Source organism: Melospiza georgiana, chromosome 7 (assembly GCF_028018845.1).
Source record: "Melospiza georgiana isolate bMelGeo1 chromosome 7, bMelGeo1.pri, whole genome shotgun sequence".
Classification (NCBI taxonomy): Eukaryota; Metazoa; Chordata; class Aves; order Passeriformes; family Passerellidae; genus Melospiza; species Melospiza georgiana.
The window spans coordinates 4,662,866-4,676,942 of NC_080436.1; the positions used below are offsets into that span (position 1 = coordinate 4,662,866).

The 14,077-nt window shown below is 47.0% G+C and overlaps 1 protein-coding gene across 5 annotated transcripts in view; it reads right to left on the reverse strand.

The window, feature by feature from the left end:
* Positions 1-14,077, reverse strand: part of HDAC4 (histone deacetylase 4) — a 181,566-nt gene that overhangs the window by 146,400 nt on the left and 21,089 nt on the right. For all 5 annotated transcript variants that reach the window (XM_058027487.1, XM_058027485.1, XM_058027486.1 and 2 more), the window contains exon 2: positions 10,999-11,248. In XM_058027487.1, the coding sequence (XP_057883470.1) occupies positions 10,999-11,020 (22 nt within the window). In that variant the 5' untranslated portion in view covers positions 11,021-11,248. The remainder of the gene's footprint in view (positions 1-10,998; positions 11,249-14,077) is intronic.

Consider the following 14,077-nt stretch of genomic DNA (forward strand, 5'->3'; position numbering starts at 1 on the left):
GGGTAAAACGCCCCACACACTTCAGTTCGTTGTCCCAATATCTAAAAGAGGGCCTGAGCTGAAATTATAATTTGGGGACCAGAGACAGCACAGCTCAAATGCTCTGCCTGCACACAAGGCCTGAGCCAGGAGATGTGGAAGCTCCGAGTCAGAAGCATTCCAATTAAAACACTCAGCAGATGACCAGTGCAAGTGGCCAGCAGCCTCCACTAGTTCCAGTTTGGGAGGAGGAGGAGGAGGAGGGAGGAGAAACATCCCAGGTGGATTTTTCCTCCCTGCATCCTTCCCTTGCACAAAGGTATCCTTAGTCAGGGAAATCATTAACTTGGAAGAGGCAGAGCGGTAAATAACGCAGATCTAAGCAGATAAATCACGGAGAATTTGCCAATACTGAGAATATATTAACAAACCAAGATGTTATTAACAACTTGCAAATGTGACAAAGCCAGTGAAGCTCACAGACATGATGGAAACACAGGCTTGGTGGGAAACAGTAAGCAAAAATATTAAAGGAGCAAATACTGAGCGTTCTGCCTTTTTCAAAATCTTTGAAAGCTGTTGGTGAGATGGTGTCTTTGCCATATACAATCTCACCAACAACAGCTCCTAAACACTACCTACTGCTTCTTACTGCAAAATAAAACCAGGTGAAGATTTTGGGGGGTGAAAAACCCACTGATGTTCAAAGGAAACAGTCCCACAGTTGTTTCTTGCAAGAGGAAAAAGGAGTTTCCAGCGAGACAAAACTCATCTCCCAACACAAGTGTGTATCATACCTCTGCCTGCTCAAGCCACAAATGTTTATGTGCCTAAACCAAATACTCCATCATTATTTCTGCATAAAAACAAGCTCCTTCTGCAGAGCTCTCTGGCTTCAGGAGCCTGAAAAGCCAAACAAGACACCACAAGCAGACCCCTTTATCCCACAGCTCACCTTCCCCAGGAGGGAGGGCTCATCCCAGGGCAGAGCTGGGCTGCTGCAAATACAGAACCCAGCTCTGGGGACTGGTGGCTCCTGAGGGGACTCTCCTGCCTGCCTCTCCTGAAGAAAGCAGCCCCAGTTGTGAAACACAAGCTGAAATAGGAAGGAAATATTTAATTTTAGAGTCCACGTGGTGTTTTGAACACTTCCAGGGATGGCAACTCCACCACTGCACCGAGCAGCCTGCTTCAGTGCTTTACAAGAAAAGAAAAATTACCTCAGGCACAAAGGAATTAATTCAGAGACTCCTCAGTGTGGGATGGGCATCCCAGAGAGCTCCCAGAACCAACAACCACCCCATGTCCCAGTGACACAACCCCCGTCGCCTTTTCCTGCAACCTCAACCCCTTGTGGCTCCCTCAGCACCACCCTGCACATCACTGACCAAGGAACAAACAAACTGATCAGGAAAACGCTTTTAAACCTGCATTTTCACGCTCAGACCTCGAGCTCTTATGGGGGAAAAGCGCACCAGGGTTATTTTTGCACACATTCTGCATTTTGGCCAAAACACATCAATCTCTCTGTGAATATTAGTGTGCAGCTCCAGAGAGGAAGGCCAAGGGAACAAGATGAGAAATCCTAGAAAATACAGAGTTTATCAAATCCCCACATGAGGCTGAGAGCCAGCCATGCTCTCCTCTCTGGCAATGCAAGTCACCTTGGAGCAGACAGTGTTCTCCCCAAAATAGGTGGTCCACCTCTGGAATTTCTTCCAAACCCAAATCCCATCAAGGTCTCCCTTCCAAACCCAAATCCCATCAAGTCCCCCCTTCTGTGGATCCATTGCCATGCACAGAATGGGTTGTTTTTCAAAGGACAGAAGGAATACCTGCAGAAGTTTATAATGGAACAGTTTGGTTTAGAGCAGCTACAGCTGATTTCTCAAAACTGGCAAAAATACCTGCCAAGAGTTTTCATCCACAGGTGGGATATTGAGGAATTTCCCCCCACCCCTCCACCAGCAGTTTGTGTTTGTATTTAGATGTAGATTAGAGAATAACAAATTAAAAAAAAAATCTAAATTTTAGAAACACTCCTACATCATTCTTACTCTCAAGCCTGCTCAACTGCTCCATTCAGAGGCAGGGCAGCTGTGGGGGCAGTGGGAGGAGGAATGTGCTCCAGGAAAGGCCTGAGAGCAGTTCCACCAGGACATTCTCCAAGGAGAAACCTCTGCAGACACCCAGCAGTTCCCATCCCCACTCTGAAGCCGCCAGTGGATGGTCCCAGCCTCTCCAGCAGCTCCCCCAAGCTTCCCTAGTGCAGGAGGATGACCCACTTTCCAGGTTTCTCACCTCCCTCCCCATTTCCAGCAGCGTTCAGAACGCTGTTTGCACAACAGCTGTTCCAGCAAATGGCTTTGCAGAAAGTCTCTTTCATCTGGTGGCTGGAACATCTAAAGATCAAGTCCCTGTTGCCCAATGATTTGGGCAATCGCTCCCAAAACATCACGTTCTTTTGTGCAACTGCTATCCCACCGTTTTCTCCAACAAAAGCAAACACCAGAAATACCAGTTAAAAAAAAAAAAAAGGATAAAATTAAAAAATAAAATTAAAAAATAAAATTAAAAAAAATAAAATTAAAAAATAAAATTAAAAAATAAAATTAAAAAAATAAAATTAAAAAAATAAAATTAAAAAAATAAAATTAAAAAAATAAAATTAAAAAAATAAAATTAAAAAAATAAAATTAAAAAAATAAAATTAAAAAAAAAAAGTTTGAGCAAGCAGCTTGAGAAGGAGCCTCCCAAGTGATGGGAGGTGAAGCAACGAAACAAGGCTGGGAGTCACACTGAGCAGAACCTTGCTCACAGCCACAAACACACTCCTGCTTTCCCAGCAAATCAAACAGATGCACCCAAACCCATGATGTCCTAAGCTGCAGAACAATATATATATTTATAACTAGAGCCGAATTCCAGAAGCTAAGGAGGGGTGGGGGGGTGAAGGGGCTGGCAGCACCGACTGCAGCAGCCCTGCACCCTTGGACTCGACCACCCTGCAGCTGCAGGCTGGGACCTCTGGCCTGCCTGGGGGCACGCTGGAGTCCAAGAGTATTTACGCTGACAGAGACAAGCGAGGGCTGTGACGATTTATTGACGCAAGAGCTATTTTGTGCTCCATGCCAGAAATTAATCAGTGGAGGAGGAGGAATTCTCCTTAAGCGCTTTGGTGAGCTGCTAAGAACAACAGGCTGAGGTCTCCCATGACAAACAGCGCTGAAAAGAGAGGAAAGGGAAGAAAAAAAAAAAAATAAAATTAAAAGGGCAACTTCCACAGAGCAGCTTCTTTGGAAGGATTCAGGAATCGGGCAGTGCCTGAGCAGAACTGCCTGCATAACTTTCCTTGTGAAAGAGAAAATACATGAGAGGAACGAGTCAGAGCTTTCCCAAAGCTCTGTCAACACAAGCTGGTGCTGTGTTTGTTCAAATCAACCTGTCTCAAGTTTATTTGGGGGAGGTGGTGAAGGTGTAGCGACCCTTCAGGTTGGCTCTACCTGCTGCAGTTAAGATAAAAAAGAAGGAAACCAGGAGCAACAGTCCCATCACCTCCTTGAAAGAGCTACTGCACGGAGCTCCACTTTGAAGGGAAAAAATGAAAAAGAAAAGAATCTTTAATGCAGGCTGAAGGAATAGCATCAGCCCTACCTGCCAAGAAGACATCACGATAAACCTGTCAAGAGTTACGAGCCTGCAGAACAGGCCTTGCACCTGCTGGAAAGGAAAAAAAGGAAGGGAAAAAGCCATCTAATGCCAATCAGATTCTTGCTGCTGGCAGGGAAGAGATGCCAGAGCCCTTCTCCTAGGTTTGGTAAGCTGTGAGGATCACATGCTTTCCCCTGGCAGAGGTTCTGTGAGACCACTGGCACCTTAGTTAGAATAAAGCAAGTTCTGGGAAGTTGCAGAGATTTTTCCTGAAGCGACAGACGTCAAGGATTCAGTACTTGGATGGACTTGTGGAGTTTGGTGTATGATCTTTTTTACTGTTTTGGATGATTTTACGACCAGAAAAGAGAGGGTTGGTCTAGTTCAGGCTTTTATGTCTTCCCACAGGAGCAGCTCATGCATCTTCTAGATCAGGAGTGAAAAAAAAACGTTTAAAACTGTTTCCCTTTATAGGCAGCATAAAATAAAGGTCACAGTTAACAGAGAGGGTTAAGCCTCGCTTGAGTAGAAAGTGCAAGTTTTGAATGCCGAAACAGAAGAGCGAAATACAATTCTCAATGGATTATTTTAACATCACCACCAGGCTTTAAGGGTTTCCTGCCTGAAGAATTGTCAATTGATCAGAGCTGCCTAAACCACCTTTCCAGCAGCAGACAAAGAATCCAGCTGCCCTCCTCAGATCTCTGAGCAGATCTCCCAGCCGGGGCCGCGCTTCCCATCTCCGGCCGCTCCCGTTGGCCGAGCCCCGCATTGATCCGGGGCCATCGACCCCGGGTGACACCAAGAGCCACCACACGGGACACAGAGTCACCACACGGGAGTTCAGGGACAGCAGCACTGCCAGGGAAACTCAGCATCCACAGCACAGCCCCCGGGGGGCACACAGAGCCCCCAGCCCCTCGCTCCGTGGTTTGATCCCGGTGGGATCACAGGAGCACAAAGCGGGCACCTGAGGCCAAGGCTGGCAGCTCACAGCTCCCATCACCATTTGCCCCATAAAGCTATTTATGTGGTTTGGCAGCACAAGGGCTTCCAGAATAGCAAAAGGGTCAGGATTGATTTTTTTATTTTTTTTTTTTTTAAACAAAAAACAACAAGTGATTTCTTTGAATTCGGCTGCGATTTCTCCGACGCGCTGCTGATCCCAGCCCTCGCACAGAGCACAGGGGGTTTCCAGCAATCCCCTCCACTGCAAGCAGCTCTGCATTGCTGGGGAGCTTCTCCTGGAGGAGAGGCACTCTGCTTCTGCTCTGTTCACAGGGAAGCCTGTCACGGACATCTTTTATGGAAAATCCTTTCCTTAGGATTTTTCCTCTTGAGAAGCTGGGAGGCCTCAGGAACAAAATGTAAACAATGGTTATCTGCTGCTGTGGAATGCAACAGGTAAATCTTTGATTAGCTCATGTTAGATGTTTGTAATTAATAGCCAATCACAGCCCAGCTAGCTCGGACAGAACCAAGCCACAAACCTTTGTTATCATTCTTTTCTATTCTATTCTTAGCTAGCCTTCTGATGAAATCCTTTCTTCTATTCTTTTAGTATAGTTTTAATGTAATATATATCATAAAATAATAAATCAAGCCTTCTGAAACATGGAGTCAGATCCTCGTCTCTTCCCTCACCCAAGAACCCCTGTGAACACTTTCACAGTAAGTCAGCAAAATAAGTTGTTTTTCAGTGCTGGGATTGTTCAGCCCTTGGTAAAACCAAAATGACAGAAAAGAAACCCCAAGAAACAACAAAACAACAAATAAAATAAAATTTACTCCATCAGCCCCTGTAGAAATCCACATCACACAAGAGAGAAGCTGAGAGGGTGTATTTAATGGCTGCTGTCACAATCCTGCCTGTCTTTCCCCCCTTTCCCCAGGTATCCACAGGTAGCTGTGGTCAGGCTCCTGTCTCCCTGGGCTGACCCGGGCAGAACCTCCTCACTCTTGGCAACTCCAGCTTCCAAAACATTTCTTGCAACATCAAAGTGGAGCAGGGCAGCTACAAACACGGAGAAGATTAAGTCTGGCTGCAGATTCCCTGGCACAGCCTGTGCTGCCAGGGTTCAAAGCAGGAGCAGCAGTGCCCCACTGAACCCCAAACACACACTCAGGAGCTCCTGGGAACTCCCACAAGCACTGCTGTCACCAGGGGTGGCTTCCAGCTGAGACAGGAGGGTCTCAGAAAAGCCCACCTGGGATTATTCCCACACGGAAATCACTTTTAAATAGGTATGAAGTTTAATATCAGCCTCACCCCTCTGAAAGGGTAAAAACCTGCTCCCACACCTGAGCAAATGAGTCCATCAAGCCAAAGGGTGACAGCAATCCCTGGGGGGAACTGAGCACCTCAAAGCAAGGCAGGGCACTGCATCTTTAGATTTTCCCAGTAACTGATGAAACAACACTACTTTTGATTTTGGTTATGGAAACAAAACCTTTAAAAGACCTGCTAATGGATTAATTTTTGTTTTCTTAGCAGAAGAATAAATTGTGTGCCCCATTTCTCAGTGGTGTGACCACTCCACCTGGCAGCTCAAACAGTGCAGGTGTCAAGGCCTTCCCTGCTTAATGGCCTAAATAGAAATAATAAAATAAAGAAATAAAAGTGGGCTGGGGGAAATTCCTGGTACATGGCAAGCTGTGAGGAGAAAGGGACTGGCAAAGCTTTACTGAAAGATGGGAGAATCACCAATTCCACAACTGTTCATTCTCCAGTCAGGCACCTGCTACTCCACATTCACTCACTCCCAGCTATCCTCTGACTGTAAAGGCATTTCTGCAGATGTCAGGGGATGAAAAAGATACACTAAACACTACACTGAAAGAAGAAACCTCACTGCAATTGTTTATCCACTCTTCTGGTAGCAGACTGAATCGGGGAAGTACGAGACACAGGGCAAACTGGGCTTGACCAAAAGTGAGTAAAAAAAAATGCAGTAACCTCATGGAAAAAGGTCTGTCTCCTTTCCAAGTGGGACACAAGATCCCACAGACCATCTCAAACATTATTGCAGAATCACCTGACTTTAAAGGTACAACCTTTCTTATATCCTTCCCCTAACCTGTACTTCATTCAAAATAATCCAGAGTTCTCAGCCTCTCATCACAAGTACCTGCTTCTCATCTTTGCACTGCAGGAAACATCACAGGCTAAAAAACTTACTTTAGAAACAGGCTTTTAAAGAATTCCTAAGTGCAAGAACTGCATTTAAAGAAAAAGCAGAAATGAGAGGAATGTACTTGGCAGGGACACTGACCTAGCAGGAACTTCAGCTTGAACCCCAAGTTGAAGCACAAAACTATTCTTCTCTTTTGAGGGTACAATCAAAACCTTGCACAGAAAGTCCCAACTATTTGAAGCTCCAGAAAGTGAAAACTTCACAGGTTTAGTGGGAGCAGACTTAAAACTTTCAAGGACCTCAAAATGACACCGTTCCTAGAGGAAATCCAGGACAGGCTCAGCTCCCACATGGGTAAGAACAGGAATGGAGGTGGAAAAGGTGTTCTGTAGAGGGCTGGAGAAAGAAAAGTGAATGGAGACATGGCCAGTTCCAGCTGCTGGAGTTTCCAGCTGTTCTAACCAGAGCTTGTTGCTGAGTTTACCCCACAGCCAACCCCAAAGTCCCCCCCCCAAAACTGGGGGACCAGGCTGCTCAGGGAAACAGCCTCTGAATTCCCAGTCCAGAAAAATCCAGTAAAACCAGAGCACCTGGTAAGGGGAAGCAGGGCTCTCTGGAAGTGTCCAAGGCCAGGCTGGAGGGGGCTTGGAGCAACCTGGGATAGTGGAAGGTGTCCCTGCCCATGGATGGAGTGGGCTTCTTCACAGCCCCTTCCCACCCAAACCATTCCATGGCTCCATCCTACACCAGGCCCAGGTGTTCTTCCACAGTCACCAAGCACCCAGCCCTGCTAGAGGAGGGCTGGAGCTCACCCCCACAGTCCCTATGCTTATTTGAAATGATGCTTTTGCCCCCAGATAACTTCCCCAGACAGCCTCGTTGCTGCCAAAAAGTAGGTCAGTGTCATTTAAAGCCGCCTTGAAATGCATCTCCACAAGAAACTTCTTAATCTTTAAAAAGAGAACGCATCAAATATTTATCGCGCCGTGCAAAACGTTGGGAGATGCTCATGGGGAGAGCTCCTGTGTGTGTGTGTGCTGCATGAAATGGCTTTCCACGCCTCACTGGGCTGTGGAGCAGGGCAGCAGAGTGGCTGGCTGCAGATAAAGGCCCGTGCAGAAGTCCTTATCAGCCCAGCAAATCGCAGTACGTGACTCCCCAACTCGTTCTCCCGGTGCCGTGTGATCCCGGAGCTCTCTGCTTCCTCAGGGAGCTCCTCTCAGCCCTAATGATCCCTGCTGCAGATTGCGCCCTATCAGCCAGGCAGCTCATTCTCAAAACTTCAATATTCCTAATTATCAAACATTCAGCACTGCAAAATGTAGCTGAAATTTGCATCTCTGCAAGAGTGGCTCTGAAGAAAGGATGGAGCATTTGCATTCAGACTGGTTAATTCCTGCAGGATAACATTTCATAAACAAAATGCTTCATTGAACATGGAGATTTTCAGCTTTTACAAAGGAAAGTGAACTTTAAACAAATACAAATCAGTTGAGTGATTAACTTTAAGTGTTTTGGTTTTTTAAAACTAATCTTTATGTATAACTAGTATCAGCAGAACAATCTTTACTGATTAAAGAAGAGAACGATAGTGAAACTCAAGCCACTGAAAATTAAGGGGGGAGGTAGAAGGCAACTGCAAGGAATCATTTAAGGTAAATAAGAGAGGGGGGGAAAAACCCTAAAACATTTTAAAAACCCTATAAAAACACCCCACACCTACTCCCAACCCAGTCAGCCTGGGTAAGGTGAGCACCACGGGTTATGTAAGGCAAGCCTAAATTGTGGCCAACGCGAACAGGTTAAGGAGTGAAACTAAACATGCTTCCCCCCGCCCCCCCAAGCTTTGTCATAATCCTAAATGTTATCTTAATTAGCCTAATTGTCTTAATTATACTTCGCAGCAACTTGAGCCTTCTGCAGCACAATCCCAGCGTCTTTTTTTTCCAGCTTTGTTCCAGCGCTGGAAGAGGCGGCGACTCCTCTGCCAAAAGCCAAAGGCCACGTGATGCCTCCCAGGAAGTTTTCTCCCACCTGGGTATTCTTCTTCTTCTCCAAAAGCTATTTCTTATTCCCTGCAGAATCTCAGCCCAAAACACAACAAAAGAAGAGGCAGTGGTGGGGGAAGGAGTCACACTTTTCTTAGCCAGCTGAAATCTCCTCCGTATTTTTCCACCTTGTTCGGTGAGAAGCTCTCAGTGCCCAACACTTCTCACAAAAGCTTTGCAGAGTGAAATGAAAAAACAAAAAAAAAAGGAACAGAAAAAAACCCAACCCAAACCACTTCCATTCATCTATGCCGCAACAATTTCATGGCACAGCTCCTAAAACATCCCATTAGTGCTGGCCTTGGAGAAGATTAGAGAAGAAAGCTTGAACCCACTGAAGCAAGGCTTAATGGGCTCTTGAGTTAAGCCAGAGCCTTCCCTTAAACAATGCCCATCATTAGGAATAATTACCTGTAGCTGTATAATCAACATGGCTATGATAACTGACATGAGAAGTCCAGATGTCATCTTTGGCAAGGCTTGAGAAATATTTCTGCTCCTTATTATACAACTGACTCTTGAAAGAGAAACGAGCAGCAAGAACACCGGGGGTGAAAAGCCGCCACAAAACACCGCAGAATTCCAACCCAACCCTTGGAAGTACAACCAGAGTAAGAACCCAGCACCCAGGAAGGGCACAAGGTGGGTATCCAGCAGCATCCTGCCCAGCTGCAGCACCCTGGCTTTTGATCAGACCACCCTTCCCAGCACCATTCTAGAAAGGGTCCTTAGAAAAACAAAGCTCAAGCTGATTTTTGGATCCACAGGAACGCTGAGCAGCAGAAAGGGGCATGAGAAACAAGTGTTCAGTGATGGGTTATGGAAGGAAGCAAGGCAAACCAGCACCAGGCTTCCACTGGCAAGAGCCCAACCAGGAAGGACATCAGCACTTCCCAAAGCTCGGGAGAGCAGCTCCTTGAGGAGCCAAGGAACACCCACGGCTGGGCTTGCACTGCAGGTGGGTGTTTAAGGTGTCCCACCACCACGAGGAGAGAAAAGCAGGCAGCCACAGCTGCCCAGCCTCCCTCCTGACTCATGGAAACACTGAAACAGCAATTATCTGTTATCTGAAGAACAGAGCTCCTGAAAAACATCACTCTGCATTCGTGTCCCCAGTAAACACCTGCATTCATACAAACACACATTTCTCAACTCCTCAGAGTACCAACAAATTTCATCATCTAACACTGCTATAATATGGAAGCAGAGGCCAGGTTTGTTTTTTGTCTTTTTGATCATTCTGATGATTTTAGAGACTCATAAACTCATTTCAGTTGGGAGGAGAAGCACAGATCTCCCCCGGCTGCCTGTAGACTCCAGCACCCCTATTTATTGCAGGATTTCTTCCCCCTTAAATCTTTGGGGCTGTTCTGTGGCTTTTAGCACTTCAGCCTTAATTGTTAACCTCAACCTGATTAAACTGAAGTCACAGAGTAATCTCTCAGAGGCAGAGTGAAATAAGTCCTTCCACGTGCCTTGTTGTTGTTGGATTATTTGCTTCCCAGCAGCCAGTTCTGTACCATAAACTGACACAGCCCAAGCACAATTAAAATTCCTCTCACAAAGCTCTAACTAACACAAAAGTTGCCCCAGACTCCCTAAAAACAAATGTGTGAGGCACTTTTAAGCTGGAAAGCAGGTAACTGAGCAGCTACAGATCCTGCCGACAGACAGAAATGCACAATTTGGTAGTGATGAATCATGCCTCAATTTACAAGACACATTAGGGATAATCCCCCAGACAGCATTGAGGTGGATCAATTGACTTTTGTTCTAGCAAAACTATTCCTTGCTGTTAAAAAGTCCAACAGGTTTCTTAAATATCAACAAAGGCAGCAGCAGAACCATGCCCATTCCTTGGAAGTACACTCCATATCATTAGGGCTCATCAGCAGGGATTTAACAAATTAAATATCTGGTTAACGACTCAGAAAATACCTATTTTCACTGATGCAACCATTAGAAACCCAAATTCTACAACAATCAGAAGTCTGAAACAGTAAAACTTCCCTTGTGACTCTTGGTAGCACCAACAGCACTTTGCACCTTTCACACCAGGTATCAGATGGAGCAGGAAAGGGAGGGAGGGGGCCTGGAAGAGCATTCCAGCACCATTAAAAGGTGTGTTCATGCACCAAACTGTGTTTTGGGGTCGCTGCTGGGACTCCAAGTGGCCTTGCCCTTACCTGGATGGCTTTGGGAGCTCATTGCTGGCAATGTCTAGTCCTTGGGAGAAGGGATTGCAGACAGATCAGCTGCCACGGGAGTAGCAGCAGCTCAAAAGAGCTCCAGTGCTTCACCAATACATAGGAGTGGGAAGTGGGGATTAAATCATGGCCACCTTGTAAAATCCAGGGCACAGTGACATGCTGAGTCGTATGGGAAGTAATCCAAGAGAGTGGCAGAGTGTCTTCCAATAGCTTTTAAAATGGGAACCTGCAATTAAAGAAAAAGATGTCTGCGTTAGCAAATGAAGATTAACAGCCATTTAAATTGTACATTATATAACCTATTTATCCCTGAGATTAAATTACAATGCTATTTTAGGCATTAAGGGCTGCAGAGAGAGTCATTTTCAGAGTTGTAAACGTTACTTTGATTAATAACCATAAAGATGCAAATTAATACTTAACATTATTTTTGCAAAAAAAAAAAAAACAATTAAACAACTTTCCAACGACACATTCACGTCTCAGAAACCCAAAATTCCATGTTAATTCTCATCCTCCAACAGCACCATATGAAGCCACTTCAGTCCAACAGCTTCCATATTTTAAAAGCCATATGCATGAGTGGTAACTGTACTTCACGCATCTGTTCCCCAAAGAAGTCTAAAGAAAAATTCCTCAGTGCCAAGAAGTGGTCTTGGAGCAGGAAGGAAAAAAAACCCACACAATCAATTCCACTCCCACTCTAGCCAAGCCTCCAGCAGATTACTAAGAAGCAGCTCCATACTGCCCCAGGGGGGAAAAAAATCCACCATTCCCAATTATTTGGAAGCTGTGTAGCAGAGGGAGGGAGAGAGAACAGAGGGGAAATCACCCACAGGGTCAGCAACCCCTGGCCCCAAGCCCCAAAACATGGAAATACAGAAGCAGGAGATGCCCTGGTTTGGAGAAAACCCCCCTGAGGCCCATGCTGACCTAACCAGCCACCCTTACACCAAAGCATCTTGCTCAAGTTCAGTTTTGGGGGCAGTCAGGGGGGTTTGGCACTATACCAAGTGACATCCAGTATTTCTCATCCTTGCAAGTGTCCAAGGCCAGGTTGGTTGCACCGGCCTTGGAGAAACCTGGGACAGTGGGAGGTGTCCCTGCCCATGGCAGGGGTGGAATGGGATGGGCTTTGAGGTTCCCTTCACCCAAACCATTCTGGGGTTCCTGAGCATCCCAGTTTTACAGACAGGCTGTCCCAGGGACTGTGCTGTGCCACCGCACGAGCTCCCAGCCAACACCCCTGACCCAGACTGAACCCAGCTGTGCCCTCCACGCAGAGCATCCCCCTGCCACGGGTGACTTCCCTTCTGTACACCATAAAACACCACAAAACCAGCAGCCCAGCCCTCCTGGGTACCCAGGGGAGCTCCTCCTGCCCGGCCAGGCATCTCCCAGCGCTGGGGTGAGGTCACCCTGCTGGCAGCAGCCAGCTCCAGCCCTTCCCCATGCATCCAGCTGACTCTGCTCGCCCCAAACTGCCCTGGCAGCAGCTCCCAAGGAGTGGTGCCCTGCAGCACTGCTGGGTGGGGTGCTGCCATGGGGACTGCTGCTGCCTTGCACAAGGACCCTCTGGCCACCGTGACACGGCATTCCAGGCACTGCTGGCTGTTCCTGGAAGAGCTCCTAGCATGCTCACATCTGAGAGCTCCTTTCCAAGAAGTAAAACCAGGTCTGAGACTTTCAGCACCGACACAGTGGCTCGGGATGGGCTTTCTAAAGTTACTTCCCTGATGTGCAGGAAAATGCCTGCTGAACACAGTGCCTTCCTTGCTGTGCTTCATTAAAAACCCCCTTTAATTGGCTGTTTCTCTGCAGCCCAAGTGTCTCAGCATCACCACTCTCCAAGTTCCTCTCTGCCCATCTTGCATTCTTGGAGACCTGGAACGCGTTCCATGTTACGCGTCAAACCCGAGAGAAAATCACTTAAATGTCATTTCCAATCCCTGCAGGTCTCTGCCATCCCCAATGTTCAAGATGTTCCAGTCCCATTAATCAGCACATCCTGTTAAACAGAGCTGGGTCAGCTTAGACCAGGCATTAGCAAGATACTAACATAATTTATTTTCATTAAAACCAGCAGGTACTGCTGGAGCATAAGCCATCTCAGCTGTAGACACGAAGGATTTGGAGTGGAGCTACCAGATCTCCCTGTCCTCATTTTCCCAGCACAAGAATGAACAGTGAAAGTTTCCCAAAGAAACTGGACTGAATGAACAGCACCAAAACCATTCTACAGCATCATCAGTTTAATCCATTCCTACTTCTGCCCCATCCCTGGAAGAGTTCAAGGCCAGGGGTTCGGAGCAGCCTGGGACAGTGGGAGGTGTCCCTGCCCATGGCAGGGGGTGGAATGAGATGGGTTGTTGGGCTGTAAGGTCCCTTCCAATCACTCTGTGATTCCATAATTCTCTCCAGGACACAGCAGTCCTGTCTTAAATTACCTGCCCCAAAAGTTTAATTTTCAGGTGGCCCTTGCACTGATCTCCATGCAGACCAATGCCAGGCCTCCACCTGCAAAAATTCTGTAAATTTGTCCTTTTGCCACCACCTCAAAGAAAACACCCCTTAAATTAAAAGGAGTGAAACGCTGTCTCTCCCTGTGCCTCGGGTATTGGGAGGTCTAGAGGCTTTTCCAAGCAAATTATCTCGTTTAGGAAAAAAAAAAAAATAAGATTAAAAAGAAAAACAAACCCGAGTTTGTTTAACTTGTGCTCCAGTGCCTGCCAGGACAAGGGCGATCACCTCTGTCCCGAGGAACAGCGAGTCCACGCCGAGCATCATTCCAGAGGCATGGGCAGGCACTGGCTCAGGGCCATCTGCCACTGCCACCCCACACACAGGAGGCACCCCTGGGGCGCAGCACAGCTCCCTGCTGCATTTTGGGGTGCACCAAAAGGTTCTGAGCTGGGTTTTTGGGGTGCGCCTCAGGCTCCGGCAGCAGCGGAGATGGGCACAGCCAGGCAGAGCGTGCCATGAGCCCCAGGATCACCTGCTGGCCACGGGAACTGGCCTGGCAGACAGCAAGCAGGGCCACAGGGACCGTGCCAGG